The 13,127-nt window shown below is 39.5% G+C and overlaps 2 protein-coding genes across 2 annotated transcripts; one reads left to right on the top strand and one right to left on the bottom strand.

The window, feature by feature from the left end:
• Positions 1-731: 731 nt before the first annotated feature.
• Positions 732-6,870, top strand: cars2 (cysteinyl-tRNA synthetase 2, mitochondrial). The gene is made up of 15 exons (XM_038716055.1): positions 732-1,041; positions 1,134-1,184; positions 1,265-1,382; positions 1,576-1,647; positions 1,979-2,084; positions 2,184-2,264; positions 2,696-2,825; positions 3,194-3,327; positions 4,187-4,254; positions 4,367-4,433; positions 4,530-4,668; positions 4,951-5,074; positions 5,980-6,078; positions 6,206-6,421; positions 6,567-6,870. Exons 1-15 carry the CDS (start codon positions 812-814, stop codon positions 6,654-6,656), a joined length of 1,725 nt encoding a protein of 574 aa, XP_038571983.1. The 5' UTR covers positions 732-811; the 3' UTR covers positions 6,657-6,870.
• An 86-nt stretch (positions 6,871-6,956) lies between these two features.
• LOC119900807 (DDRGK domain-containing protein 1-like) lies at positions 6,957-12,894 on the bottom strand. Its single transcript, XM_038716067.1, has 8 exons — positions 12,702-12,894; positions 10,942-11,091; positions 10,296-10,426; positions 9,023-9,124; positions 8,816-8,938; positions 8,674-8,712; positions 8,483-8,588; positions 6,957-7,708 (listed from the first exon to the last, which is right to left on the bottom strand). Exons 1-8 carry the CDS (start codon positions 12,787-12,789, stop codon positions 7,548-7,550), a joined length of 900 nt encoding a protein of 299 aa, XP_038571995.1. The 5' UTR covers positions 12,790-12,894; the 3' UTR covers positions 6,957-7,547.
• Positions 12,895-13,127: the final 233 nt, after the last annotated feature.

Here is a 13,127-nt window from a genome sequence, read left to right as displayed (position 1 = left end):
TTAAATACGTACAAATACACAATACAATGTCAGAGAGCAAAAAAAAACATACCACATAAAATATACACACACAAAAAGAAACTACAGGAACAAACAAACAGACAGTAAACAACTGTAGAAAAAGTAATTAAGTAAACGTAGAGAAGTCAATAAATGAGGGATACAAAATAGGTAAATTCATTACATGGATAGAGAATTAAATAACTAACATGGTGTCAAGGAAGCTCATCAAATACTCTATTAACAGTGTACATGTCTGTCGTTTTTGAAAATTATTTACCAGGAGGAGGAGGAGGTGCAGTGAGCAGAGTGCAAAGGATGCAGGAGTAAAATTAGTATTATCATTATTATTATTATGTACATGTCAGAGTTGGATGTGATATACAGGTTCACATACATGTACACAGTGTGATGGAGCATAATGCAAAGGATGCTGGAATAAATAAGTATTATGTGCAGGTGTTATGTACTTGAGGTAAGTGGGTTCAGTATACAGTATATTCAATATACAAAATGACAATATGAACAGCATGAACAGCACTGAAATAGAGAATGATGAATAAATAATAAGTGGTATCCAGTAAACAGGTGGCTTACTGGGTTATTGTTTCTATATACTTGTAACAGAGTATGTTTACAGTGAGATATTAGTTCTTCTAAATCTGATCTGAAGACAGCACCTGAATGCACCACAGGTCTGCTAGCACTGACCTCAGACTGCGCGCTGTGTTAATGTGCGAGCAGCTAAGCTAAGCTAAGCTAAGCTAAGCTAGCAGTGCGGATGCAGCTTCATCCTGTGTGAGGTTTCACTATGTGGAGGTGCTCAGTGAGGTCGCTGTCAAGGAAAGCAAACGTCCTCCGCGGGCTTTTCTCAGTCCAGTCAGCCAACACTGTCAAATTCACATCAAATGGATCCTGCAGCGGTGTTTCAGGGAAGAAATGGATAACACCCCGCGGGTTTGACACGGGTTTAAAGACTTTCAACAGCCTGACTAAACAGAAAGAGCCTCTCATTCTGGCAAGAGAGGGAGTAGCTACCTGGTACGGAATATTTTTATATAAATAAAACACACTTTTCATAACTGCATTGTAACTTACACAGCAACGTTATTGTGCGTATGTTGTGTTTTCAGGTACAGCTGTGGACCCACCGTGTATGACCATGCCCACCTGGGCCATGCATGGTACTGATGAAAACACTTACTGTATAAGCCAGATGTTGTAAAATGTGCCAAATGTAATCTTTGCGTGTGTCTTTTCACAGCTCTTATGTCAGGTTTGATATCCTGCAGAGGATTTTGTCCAGGCTGTTTGGAGTCACAGTCGTGCATGCAATGGTCATCACTGACATTGATGACAAAATTATCAAAAGAAGTTGGGAGGTAAGATTACAAGAGAGTGTTGCAATTAAAATGATCATTCCCACCAATATCACAATTCGTATCGCAATTGCAACATCAGTCAAAATAATAGCAATTAGATTCTTTTCAAAATTGTTCAGCCCTAATGCTGCTGGATCCATTAGTTTTGATGGAAGCATGTTTATTCAGGAAATGTGTTTCCCTTGTTTTATAGGAAAATGTTTCCCCAACCATCATTGCCACAATGTATGAAGATGAATTCAAGAAGGATATGCAGTCATTAAAGGTGTGTGATTAGGTCACAGCATTGAAGTATGTGATTTAATTTACTGATTACGTTCATGACTGACACAGAATCACTCCATGGAATAATATTTTTGCAGCAACAGGACAGAAAAGTTTGTGAGAATTATTGACATGTCCTCAAAATGTACACTTTGTTACTCAAGCTGTCACGTTCTGAATTTAATTTTTGATATAAACAGGGTTATTATTATTATTTGTAACTCAAATGTAATCATAAATGCTAGTGAAGTTTTAAAAAAAAAGTGGGGGCTAACGTTACTGTGAAGTGTATTTATCTATAAACGTTTTTATCTTCTGTCATTGTTTTTGAGGTGATTCCTCCTGCAGTGTATTTAAGAGTCACTGAGAATGTGCATCATATTGTCGCGTTTATTGAGGGAATCATCAGAAATGGACACGCTTATGCCACAAAAGAAGGTGAATATTTAGGGACTTGTGATTGTTATTTTTCTCATGAAGTGACGGCTGTGTCCCCACAGTAGCTGAGTCAGCACTTGTGAAATGCCTTGGTTGCAGGTGACGTGTATTTTGACATCCAGTCCATTGGCGATCGTTACGGAAAGTTTGTGGGAGCTGTGGACTCCCATGCGGAACCTGGTAAGTGGATCTGTCTGCTTCAGTCAGTGCCAGTCAGGTCTGTCTTACTGAAGAAAATAAATTGGATGCTGAAAAGGAATTTGAGAGCAGAGTGCTGTCATCTTTTCCGCATCTGAGAGACCTTTTTGGGATAACTGCTCTCTAAGAGTAAAACTTACTCATGCCTGTTTGGGTCGTTATCGTTAGATTTTTTTCATCCTTTAAAGGAAATCTCAGATTTCTTAAAGTTGAGGTAAGGTTAAAATGAAAAAGCAACTGGGCTTGTTTGAAGATACGTTTCTTCAGCCTCTTGAATTAGAGATGCATCATTAAAAGTTTTGAAAAGTGGCTTTTTGAGACCCCCACACACACTGTGATCATTGGCACTGCTTGTTCTGTATCAGGCTACATGTTAACTTTACTAACTGACAACAAACTTTGTGGTTCTCCAGGCAGCGCAAATAAACGAGACTCGAGGGATTTTGCTCTTTGGAAGCGGTCCAAACCTCAGGAACCGTACTGGGAATCTCCGTGGGGCAGAGGAAGACCCGGCTGGCATATTGAATGCTCTACAGTTGCTAGGTTTGGATTTACAACAGCCTGGCTCACACTGTATGTTAGTCTGTCCTTGGGCCTTACTACTTTAATTAGAAGCCTGAAAAATATGAAAGGATTTTTAGCATAAATCATATGCAACTATTTATGATGCTACTGAAACTAATTTGAAGCCCAGTTTTATACAGATGCCAGGGACTTTTGTTCTGCAAACTTATACACAGAGCTTAAGCTAGGCATACTTCATACCTTTGCAGTTGTAAGAAATCACTATGGTTTCTTGGATCTTGTGATTGGCATTTTCCAGATTTGTCAACTAATCAGTAGATTGCTTATTAATGATATTGCGTGCTCTTCAGACTCAGTCTACATTGTCTTCCCTGTGGTGGTTTCAGCTCAGTGTTTGGGAGTCAGCTGGATATCCACTCTGGAGGTATCGACCTGGCCTTTCCTCACCACGAGAATGAGGTTGCTCAGAGCGAAGCCTATCACCAGTGTGGACAGTGGGCAAACTACTTCCTCCACTCAGGTAAATCCTTTTTTTCTCTCTCTAAACGTCCAATAAACCAGGTTGGAACATGCTTTTAAATGTTTAATAATTCAATGTTTAGTAACTCATTACCACCTGGCTTTAAAATATAATCAGCATCTAAATATATCACCGAGGTTACAGGGTTAGGTATCATTTAGCGACAATGATTCTGCTTATTGAAATGGTTTTTATGGCATCGGGGTTCCAAGTCTTTTAATGAGAATGAAAAGTAACCAAATTTGTTCAAAGCAAAAGAAGCTTTATTTTCTGCAGATTTAAGGAGCTGCCAACAGCACACTGACAGCACAGCGCTAAATGAAATTTGCAGTGATTATATTCTGTTGTATTGCTTATCCACACCTCATTTATAGCAGACAGTAGATTTTGTTCCTGCTAAATTATAAATGCTATGCTTGTAATTTGACAGAACCACAGCAAGTCTGCTATTCTTTGAGTTTAACACCGCTTAAAAAATTTATTCTTATTATTTAATAGCTTAAATTAAAACTTCCAAACCTAATTTGCAGAGGTAGTTTTGATTTGATATGAATATTTTTACTTCCTGCAGACATAATTGCTCCACTGTGTGGTTTCCACTGCCCACATTCATGAATTCCTAATACTTGTGCACAGTTTTGTCCAGTTTCACTCATCTTACTTCGAGCAGTCCATGTATAACACTGATGACGCATCAGTTGTAGGTGTGTGGACTGTACAGGTGCACTGTTTATTATGTGCCGATGGTGTGAGTAAAAAGATCCATTTTCACCAGTGTGGTTAATCTCTACAAGGGAGCACAATTGAAGTGTATTCTACGAACGTCAACACGTCTTTGTGTTTGTGTTATTGTTTTCAGGGCACTTACACCTAAAAGGCAGTGCAGAGAAGATGTCTAAATCTTTAAAGAACTATGTCACCATCAAGGTAAAGTCATTATTCATCCCTTGTTGAGTAACTGTTTGTAAGCATATATGCCTGTATCCTCTGTATTGTATGCTGACGTTTGTGAGAGTTTGTGTTTTTTGTCCTCCATCAGGATTTCTTGCAGTCTTACTCTGCCAACGAATTCCGGATGTTTTGTCTTTTGACCAAATACAGATCAGGTGGGAAAAATTAAAATGCTGTGGACTGTGTCCAAGATGTTAAGTTTTCAGTAGCGAACAGACGAACATTTGTGATTTCTTGTGGCGTCTTCACAGCTGTAGACTACAGTGACAGTAGCATGTCAGAGGCTCGGACCTCCTTGGGAACCATCTCCACCTTCATCCATGAGGCTCAGGCCTACATGAAGGGCCAGCTGCAGTGTTCACCTGTACAGGAAGCTTTTCTCTGGGAGAGGTAGCAACTCCCTCCAGTTTAATTCATGTAATGGTCTTTATCATATGTGTTTCTGTTGTTGTCATACTGTGTACTTAACAGTTTTATTATTATTACTCATTATGTTAATGTGCGAGAGTAAACCCAATTAAAAGTTAAATTGCATGTCCAAATTAGCAATATTGACTTTCATCATAGTTATTAAATAGGTTCCATTTTAATCAATAAGGATATGATCATTTCTTTCGTCTACTAGTTATAATTCAGCTGATTGGAAGAACTAGTGTTCTTTTGTTTCTTCAGGTTAGCTGAGACGAAATCCACTGTGGTGAAAGCACTCGCAGATGACTTTGATACCCCGCGAGCCATTAATGCTGTGATGAACCTGGTTTATCATGGTAACTGCCAACTCCAGCCGGTTTGTAAGGTAACGCACAGTGTTTAACTGCACATCTGACGCAAACAGATTAAAGGTTACAGTTCTGCCAATACTACCTGTCAATCATTGTTTACAACAAGCCTTACCAGTAAAACAAAAAATGTAATCCTTGTCCTGAAGAGAGTCACTAGAAGAAGAGGGTCATTGTATGGAGGTAAATTGATGTCAATATCATTGTAAGTGTACAGACTGAGTCACAGATATACATTAGTTTGTAGACACAAAATATAATCTACAAATAGATCCAAAATCCACAAATAAACTCTCCATGATCCACAAATAGAAATTAGTAACTTGTACTTGAAAACCAGAATTTCACTGCATGCTATTATTATCATTTGAAAGGCTTATTAAGATGACTTGACATCACATAGAAGCAATACCCCTGAGTGGCCGACTACGTTTGTGGATCGTAGTCACACAAAACAGTTTCAGAATGGTTTGTAGACTAATATGAAGCAGTCCACAAATAACAATGTGATCTGCAAACAAAGATTTGACACTTGAATGCTGAGCTTTGCACAGAATTTGTACACATGTCTAGTTAGTCAAGTTAGACAGTGTTTGTTTGCAAATTGTGAAGAGTGCATTTGTAAAAACAGCAAAACAGTAGTGTCAAAATGCTGAAAACAAATGAAAAACATGTATAGAATATGACTGTCATGCACAGACAAATAATTTTGCATTCATACATATATATATATATATATATATATATATATTCTGGTTTTCGAGTACAACTGACCGATTTATATTTGTGGATCATGGAAAGGTTGTTTGTGGATTTTGATTTTATTAGTAGATCGTGTGTTTACCAATTGTAATATATATTTGTGACTCATAGTCTGTGCATTTACACTGAACCCTTGTATGTGTATTTTATCTCGGTTCAGTCTGACGGAGTGGCTCGGAGCCCTGCAGTGTTTGGAGCGATGGTCAGCTACATCAGAGATGTCTTGGATGTGTTTGGCATCGATCTTCTGCACAGTAAGGTCAGAACACAAGGTGCTGGGTTGGGGATTTGTGGACAGACTTTTTCTTTAAAAGGTATTCCACATTAGAAACCGTTTTTTTCTCTCACACATTTCCTCACCTCTGCTGTCCTGCCGTCATGTGCAGGATGCTGATGTTGCGAGTAGCTGTGGAAGTTTGGAGGGCGTCGTGGAGCAGCTGACTTGTTTCAGAAGCAAAGTTCGAGTGTTCGCACTCGCTCGTCAGGATGGTCCAACCACCGGATCCCCCAACAAAGCTGGACTTTACCCAGAGAGAATCCCCCTCATTCAAGCCTGTGACACCCTCAGAAAGGACCTGGTACCCTTGGGTGTGCTGATAAAGGTATGCTGGGTTGGCTCACATTTAAATTAAAATTAATATTTTACAGTTTGAATACAGAAAAGGTGGCTACATGCAGCATTTAGACTGATGTCAAATATTACAGTTTACAGGGAGGTTGTACCAATTTTGTTTTTCCTGTTTTCAGGATAGAGGAGCCAACTCGACGTGGGAGATAACTCGGGGAAAACAGATAGGACAGACAGTCCCGGACAAAGACCGGGAGACATCCAGCTGAAATCCACCTTTGCCTCTGAGACTGATTCTTTTTTTTAGTCTTGTGGACTCAATTAAATGAAAAGACTTTATGAAAAGAACAATCCTGATTTCGTAACAGAAACTCGCTTTAGGTCAAATGCCTGATGTGCCTGCCATCAGTGTTTGAAAATTCCTTTTTTCATAAAGCAGATGGTAGATTATATAATAAAATGTCTATTTAAGTGTTATAAGTATAATATGTGTTCATTGTATTGCATTTATAGTGCAGAGTTTGGTATGTACAATGAAAGTTGAGTTGAGCACAGAAAGGACTATGTGATTCATTACTCTCATTATAATATTTATAGATATTTAAGAGATCTGTACATGAATACAATATCTGTAGTCAAGGGAAAAGGTTTTTGGTATCGGAAGTGTTCTACTCCGAGCCCTATTGACCAATTACATTTGAGCGGACGCATGGAGAGCAAAATGTGTTGGCTGAAAGGTAATCTTGGAGCCCTAGAGATGAGCTTTGATGAGGTAAAACAGGATAACTGTGCGTGGGGATGCCCAGCTCGCAGTTGCACCGTACAGATTTCATTCACAGCAGGCAGCCATACATCTGGTGGAATGAGCTCTAAAAACATGAATCCCAAAATTTTTACTTTTGTTTTGCAACAATACTAAGTGATTGTTTGTCATGTTGATAAGGGCTTGTTAATGTAATGCCAAACACTGTAGTCACTGTCTGTTAATTTCAATTTTTAGATTAATCAAACAAGTCCAAATCTATTTGAAGCCTGACACCTGCAGGCAACTGATCCGTCACCTGGCACCAAACTCGAGCCAAAAGCAGATTTACAGTCCAGTGTGTGCTTTTCATGTGTGAAGAGTGTGGTCCAGGTGTTCTGCGTCAGTAAGGTGTCAATCAGGCGGTGCTGCGGCTCTCAGGCATCAGGTTGATCAGAGAGTTACTGGCCTGAGCCAGCTCTGTGATGGACACTCTGCCTCTCTGTCTGATGAAATGAGCCACTGAGTCCAGCTCTTCTTGAGTGATGGAGATAAACTTCCCTCTGTCATCAATCACTCCTGCAGGAAACAGCAAGCAAAATACAATACATCAGAAGAAGAAACTGATCCATCACTTTATTAGAAAAATTACTTCAGTATCAAATCAAGTGTAACCTCGGCCAAAAACTACTGGCACGGCGATTTATTTTGGTTAATCGGCAATTTGTTTACCTGCTTAAAGTGAAGTTGTTTGGACATGCATGTCATCTAGCCAGGTAGTCATGTGACGGCCAAGAAGCCGGCTTTATTCATCTAAAATATTTCAAGGAAGTGTAGTGTGGAATAATATGACGTCTACAGAGGGCATTTAAAGTTTGATGTTTCATTTCATCCACAGATGTTTGAAACCTCCCAGTTCATTCCTGCTGCAGATCGTTGATCTGACTTGTTTGCTTCAGAACTCATGTCTACTGGATGCAGCTGTGTCATGCTGCATCTTCCCTCTGGCACTGTTTTTCAATATCAATGAATATGTGTATTTAAACAATACTTTAAAAACTCATTTCTGATATAAGTGGGAACAGATACCGTAAAACTTTGTTGTGCCATTTAAGCAGCTTAGTACTAGCTCAAGATGGTGACCTGGTGGGCTTTAAGAGGTTTTTATAGATCCAAAGACCAGCTGTCTAATTGAGACCTGCATTTATTTGTCAAAAAGTGTTGCCACACCAGACCAGTAAAACAGACAGGGGTCTATCATTGAGACTAGGCTTTTAATTTAAGTTTGAGGGTACTGTGCTGGTTTTAATGAGACACAGGAACATTTCTGCATGTCATGTTCATCACACTCACCTGTGAGGGAGCCTTCTGCCAACAGGTCCTGCAGTCTGTCAATAGCATCCTGTGTCCTCATCCCAAAATGAGAAGCCAAGTCCTCCAGGAGAACCACCTTAGAGCTCTGCAGGACAGTGGGGACACTGTTTAAACACTAGATTCAGATACTTCAGCACAGGTTTGAGTGTGTGGAGTCGGTCAGCTCTCACCTTGATGTACTGGATGAATTCTTGCAGCAGGTTGCGTGACTGAGAGGAAAGACCACAAACACTTGTTATATTTAAAATATTACAGTGATATATTATGAGAAAATTGAATGTTGAGATGAAATGAGCTGGGCAGAGATGTGACCTGGTCCTCAGTGAGATGCTCTTCCTCTCCCTGGTCTTCTATGATGAAGGAGGCCTTGAGTCTTAAGTACTCCTCCTCCTCTCGTCTCTCCTGCTCCTCTTTAGCCCGGTGCTCCTCCTCTTCCTGAATAGACATCAGCACAGAGTCTCAGCATCACCTCGTATAGACACAAAGAAAGGAAAGAGCTGCTGAGGGAAAGGGTGTGACCTGTCTCTGTTCCTGAAGTCGTTCTCTCTCCTCTGCCTGACGTCTCTCCTGCTCTCTGAGCTCCTGCATCCTCTTCCTCTCCTCCCTCTCTTCCATCTCCACCTGAAAACACAAAACCAACACAATACAATACTGAATGTTACTGCAAAAGGGCCAGTTCACAGTGGAGTTTTAAAACCAAAACAGTGAGCTAAAGATATCTGAGGGTTGTCATCAGACACTAAATAAGACTGGAATTTGAAACCAAACATAATAATGTATGCCGTCCTGTCAGTTGTTTATTAAGCTTTTACCATCCTAATGTGACTATGGAAGACTTAGGATCATACTTCATTCATTCATGGCATGACACTTTGACATCCCTTGATTATATTAACGCCATCTTGTGCTCAGCCAGCCCGTTCTCATTCCCAGAGTGTCAAATATCTACACTTTGTCACGTCCTTCAGCGTCTTGCACCACGTGTCATTGATCAACCCAGTAGGGGAAGCCTTTGAGTGCCGTTGTTTAACGCTAAAAGTACTACTATAAATAACCGAAAAGTTGAAGTAAGGAGGTGGTTGGGGTTCATGGGTGGGCCAAAAACCGGACTTTCACACAGAAGACTGGTGTTCGTTTCCCATGTATAACAACATTGATTCCTTTGAGTGATGTTAGATAAGTTACATGACTTATGTAAGTAGCTTTACTTAACTTACATAATATTAGTCTCATAAGTAACAATTACTTTAACCCAAACCATGATCTTTTCCTAAACCTGACCAGGTAGTTTTTTTGCAACGTGTTACAATGTTGTACAACGTTAACCACGTGCCATTTCACAAAGTTAAGCACTATATAAAGTCTAACCGTACTTTGTATATTTATTCTTGCTAACGTGACTGTGGATGCTAAAGCGACGGCAAAGGCTGTTGACAAAGCGTCCATATGTGACGGCCTGGGATTAGAACGAGGTTGGCCCTACTCCAGACTACATACTATGTATTTGCTACATACTACATTATTTGTCATAGTATGCTGTATGCAGGAAATAATACCAAACATGCGGCTTTGGATGTTAAACAAATTGCGACTTCAAAGTGTCACTGCCAATTAAATTTCACAAAGAGATTTCAAAATGTTTTTACAAATATTTAAGATTTACATTTTTCCTTTTCCAATATAATTTGCAGATGTGAGCAGCGGCTCCATGTTTCCCTGTACATTGCATTGTAAAAGAATAATGTCCATCAACAAAATCGACAGTATTTAGTGCGCAGAATGGACCTCTCACCTCTCTCTGGGCTTTCTTGGCCTGTTTCTCCTCCAGCTTCTTCTGCTTCTTGGCTCCAACTTTTGCTGTCGGCGGGAGGTTCTGCTGCTGCTGCTGCTCCTCTTCTTCTTCTTCCTCCACACGCTCCTCCTCTGAAATCAACAGCACACTTTTCAATTTCCATCTAAATATTTTTGTACTTTTCCATAACTGGAAAATTGTTTTGTTGTTATTAAAAAAACTTTCAAAACAGGTGCTTCAGTTCCAGTGTCCTGGCGGTGGTGATGGTGGCTCTCTGGAATGGCTAACTGGACACCCTAGAGCATAATTAAGTCCTGTTGTTTGAAAAACTTATTTTTTTATACTGGAAATCTACTACACTGTCCAGAGAGGGGAGGTGGAATCTTGTAGGGTAAATGGTTGAAGAGACAGTTTCAGGAGAAACAAACTCTTGCTAACAAAAACACAAACACATAAACACAAAATACATAGTTACAGTGGTATTACAGTTCAGATTATATCAGCTCAAGCACAAACTAAGCAGAAGGTCATTATAAACATTGCGCTCTGGTATTATGTATAGATGTTCGGCATTAAATGTGTGTGATTACATTATCTCAACCCTTAGCATTAACAGCTAAATTATAAAACAAAGTTATGTGTTTACCATGTTCCACGGCGTCTCTCTGTGGTCGTCTGTTGGCCATCACCGCTGCAAAGTTCCTCCTCCTGCGAGGCATACCGGCTCCTCGCTCCTCTGCCGCCCGCTGAGGAGCCCCCACTGCCCGGATAACATCCCTCCGTTGCCCCTCATCGGCTGGGAATGGAGAGGGCACACAAAATATCATGCTTATCTATATCTGTGTCTATGCACATTGTATATGAAATGACTGCATAGATTTCAAATTTAAAAGAACAGCACTGGTATACAATCAGTGCATGCTATTAGCCAATGCCCTGAGGTTGGCCACTGAAACTATAGTGAGACTGGTGCCTCCCGATCCTTACCACAATAAAATGATCATCTATCAATTCATAGAATTAGAAGACAAAAATGCCAACATTTCCTGTTGGGTGGGTGTTTTTCTTCCAAATGTAGCAGCAGAATGCATTAAGTTTAGGTTTTATATACAAAACATTAAGAATTTTAGTGCTTCCTAAATCCCTCAAATGTCTTGTTTTGTCAGCAATCCAAAAATTTTCGGTTTACTGTCATAGAGGAGAAATGAAACCAGAACATATTCACATTTAAGAAGCTGGAAAATTCCTCAAACCGATTTAATGATAAATGATATTGTTGAGGCACTGGATAACAAGAAAATATGTGCTGCACTGTTCATAGATCTTTCAAAAGCTTTTGATACAGTTGATCACTGCATTCTGGCAAATCGATTACTGAGCATTGGCCTTTCTAAGCATCTTTCTCTTCCTTTTTGCCCATTTCCGAGGGGGTTCCTCAAGGCTCAGTACTTGGGCCCATACTGTTTTCAATTTGTGCAAACAATCTTTGTGATAATCTATCGAATGCTATGTATCATTTTTATGCTGATGACAATGTTATTTACTGTACTGCATCATCTACTGCACAAGCCCTTGATCTTTTGCAGTCTGCTTTCAATATTGTTCAGAACCGTTTAAAACAGCTTAAATTGGTCTTAAATGCAGAAAAGTCCAAAGTAATGGTATTCACAAACTCAAGACAACTTCCAGTTACAACTTCAAGCTCCTACCTATTTGAATATCTTTTTAACAAGTACTCAAGTACTCAGAATTAGGTTTAAAAAAGCATTAATGTTTGCTGGACCTTCTGCTTGGACCCTTTGTCAGAACTCGTTATTTCTTATAGACAGTTTGTTTCAACTCTGAAGGATATGGAGCAGGTGAACATTGGTTATTGTCGCTGTTTATAAAGTTGTATTCTGCCTTATTCAACACAGGGGTTTGTGTTACTTATGTATGTATGACTGATGTCTTTTATATGTTGGAAACTTGTCCTTTATGTTCTTTTATGCTGCGTCTTGGCCAGGTCTCTCTTGCAAAAGATATTTTAATCTCAATGAGACTTACCTGGTTAAATAAAAAAAATCAATTATCTAAATAGTTTGCAATCAATTTAATAGTCAATTATTCAATTTATCTATAAATATAAATAAATAAATAAAGTAATGCTGGTTGAAATGGCCCTCAGCAGCCTCCGTAGTTCGTGACAGCTTTGACAGCTGCGTGTTTACAGTCTCTGACTTTAACTGAGAACTTATAGCTGAAAGCTTTTGTTCTGACTATTTAAATATGTATAAACATGTACAAAAAAGAAAAACATGACACCGCGTCGAAAGTGAAGGAGCTGAAGTTTGGAGCGCAACAGTTTGATTAGCACAAACGTTAACTATGCTAACAGTTAGCTCGCCAACGTCTAAAGGCTCCTACCTTCCTGTGTTTTCTTCCGCACCTTCAACGCAAACAAAATCAGGACAATGAGCATGGCAGCTGCCACCAGATACAGAGCTATATCCATGGCTGCTCTGAATTATATCAATTATTGTCCAAATTATTGTCCACGTCGATTTAGCTCTTTTTCTTCTTCGTCTCCTTCTTCTTCTTCTTAGTTAATGGTGGCTTGCAAACAACCTTTAAGTGCATACCGCCACCTACTGTACTGGAGTGTGTAACATCATCTCACTCAGCTATCAACCTCAATAAGGTGCTCTCATGTTCTGTTCACCAACCCAGTGTCTTTAAGAAATTTAAATAATGCTTTCCTGGTGATTCTTATACCCTTTTCTTCTCCCTCTGTTCCCAACACCCCCATCAGATTCCATTCCCGCCCTGTTTCCTGAACCCTATCTTGAAATA

This window comes from Micropterus salmoides, unplaced genomic scaffold (assembly GCF_014851395.1).
Source record: "Micropterus salmoides isolate LMB-PRFRI ecotype aquatic unplaced genomic scaffold, ASM1485139v1 Ms_hic_scaffold_1, whole genome shotgun sequence".
Classification (NCBI taxonomy): Eukaryota; Metazoa; Chordata; class Actinopteri; order Centrarchiformes; family Centrarchidae; genus Micropterus; species Micropterus salmoides.
This window is presented reverse-complemented; position numbering and strand designations above follow the sequence as displayed.

What these genes read in the sequence shown, in the direction of transcription:
- cars2 (XM_038716055.1), top strand. Translation starts at nt 812, where the DNA reads ATGTGGAGGTGCTCAGTGAGGTCGCTGTCAAGGAAAGCAAACGTCCTC. An exon ending in GAAGCTTTTCTCTGGGAGAG is followed by an intron (nt 4,669 to 4,950) that starts GTAGCAACTCCC and finishes TTGTTTCTTCAG; the next exon opens with GTTAGCTGAGACGAAATCCA. An exon ending in AACTCCAGCCGGTTTGTAAG is followed by an intron (nt 5,075 to 5,979) that starts GTAACGCACAGT and finishes ATCTCGGTTCAG; the next exon opens with TCTGACGGAGTGGCTCGGAG.
- LOC119900807 (XM_038716067.1), bottom strand. Translation starts at nt 12,789, where the DNA reads ATGGATATAGCTCTGTATCTGGTGGCAGCTGCCATGCTCATTGTCCTG. An exon ending in CCAAGAAAGCCCAGAGAGAG is followed by an intron (nt 9,125 to 10,295) that starts GTGAGAGGTCCA and finishes TTGTGTTTTCAG; the next exon opens with GTGGAGATGGAAGAGAGGGA. An exon ending in AATTCATCCAGTACATCAAG is followed by an intron (nt 8,589 to 8,673) that starts GTGAGAGCTGAC and finishes ACTGTCCTGCAG; the next exon opens with AGCTCTAAGGTGGTTCTCCT.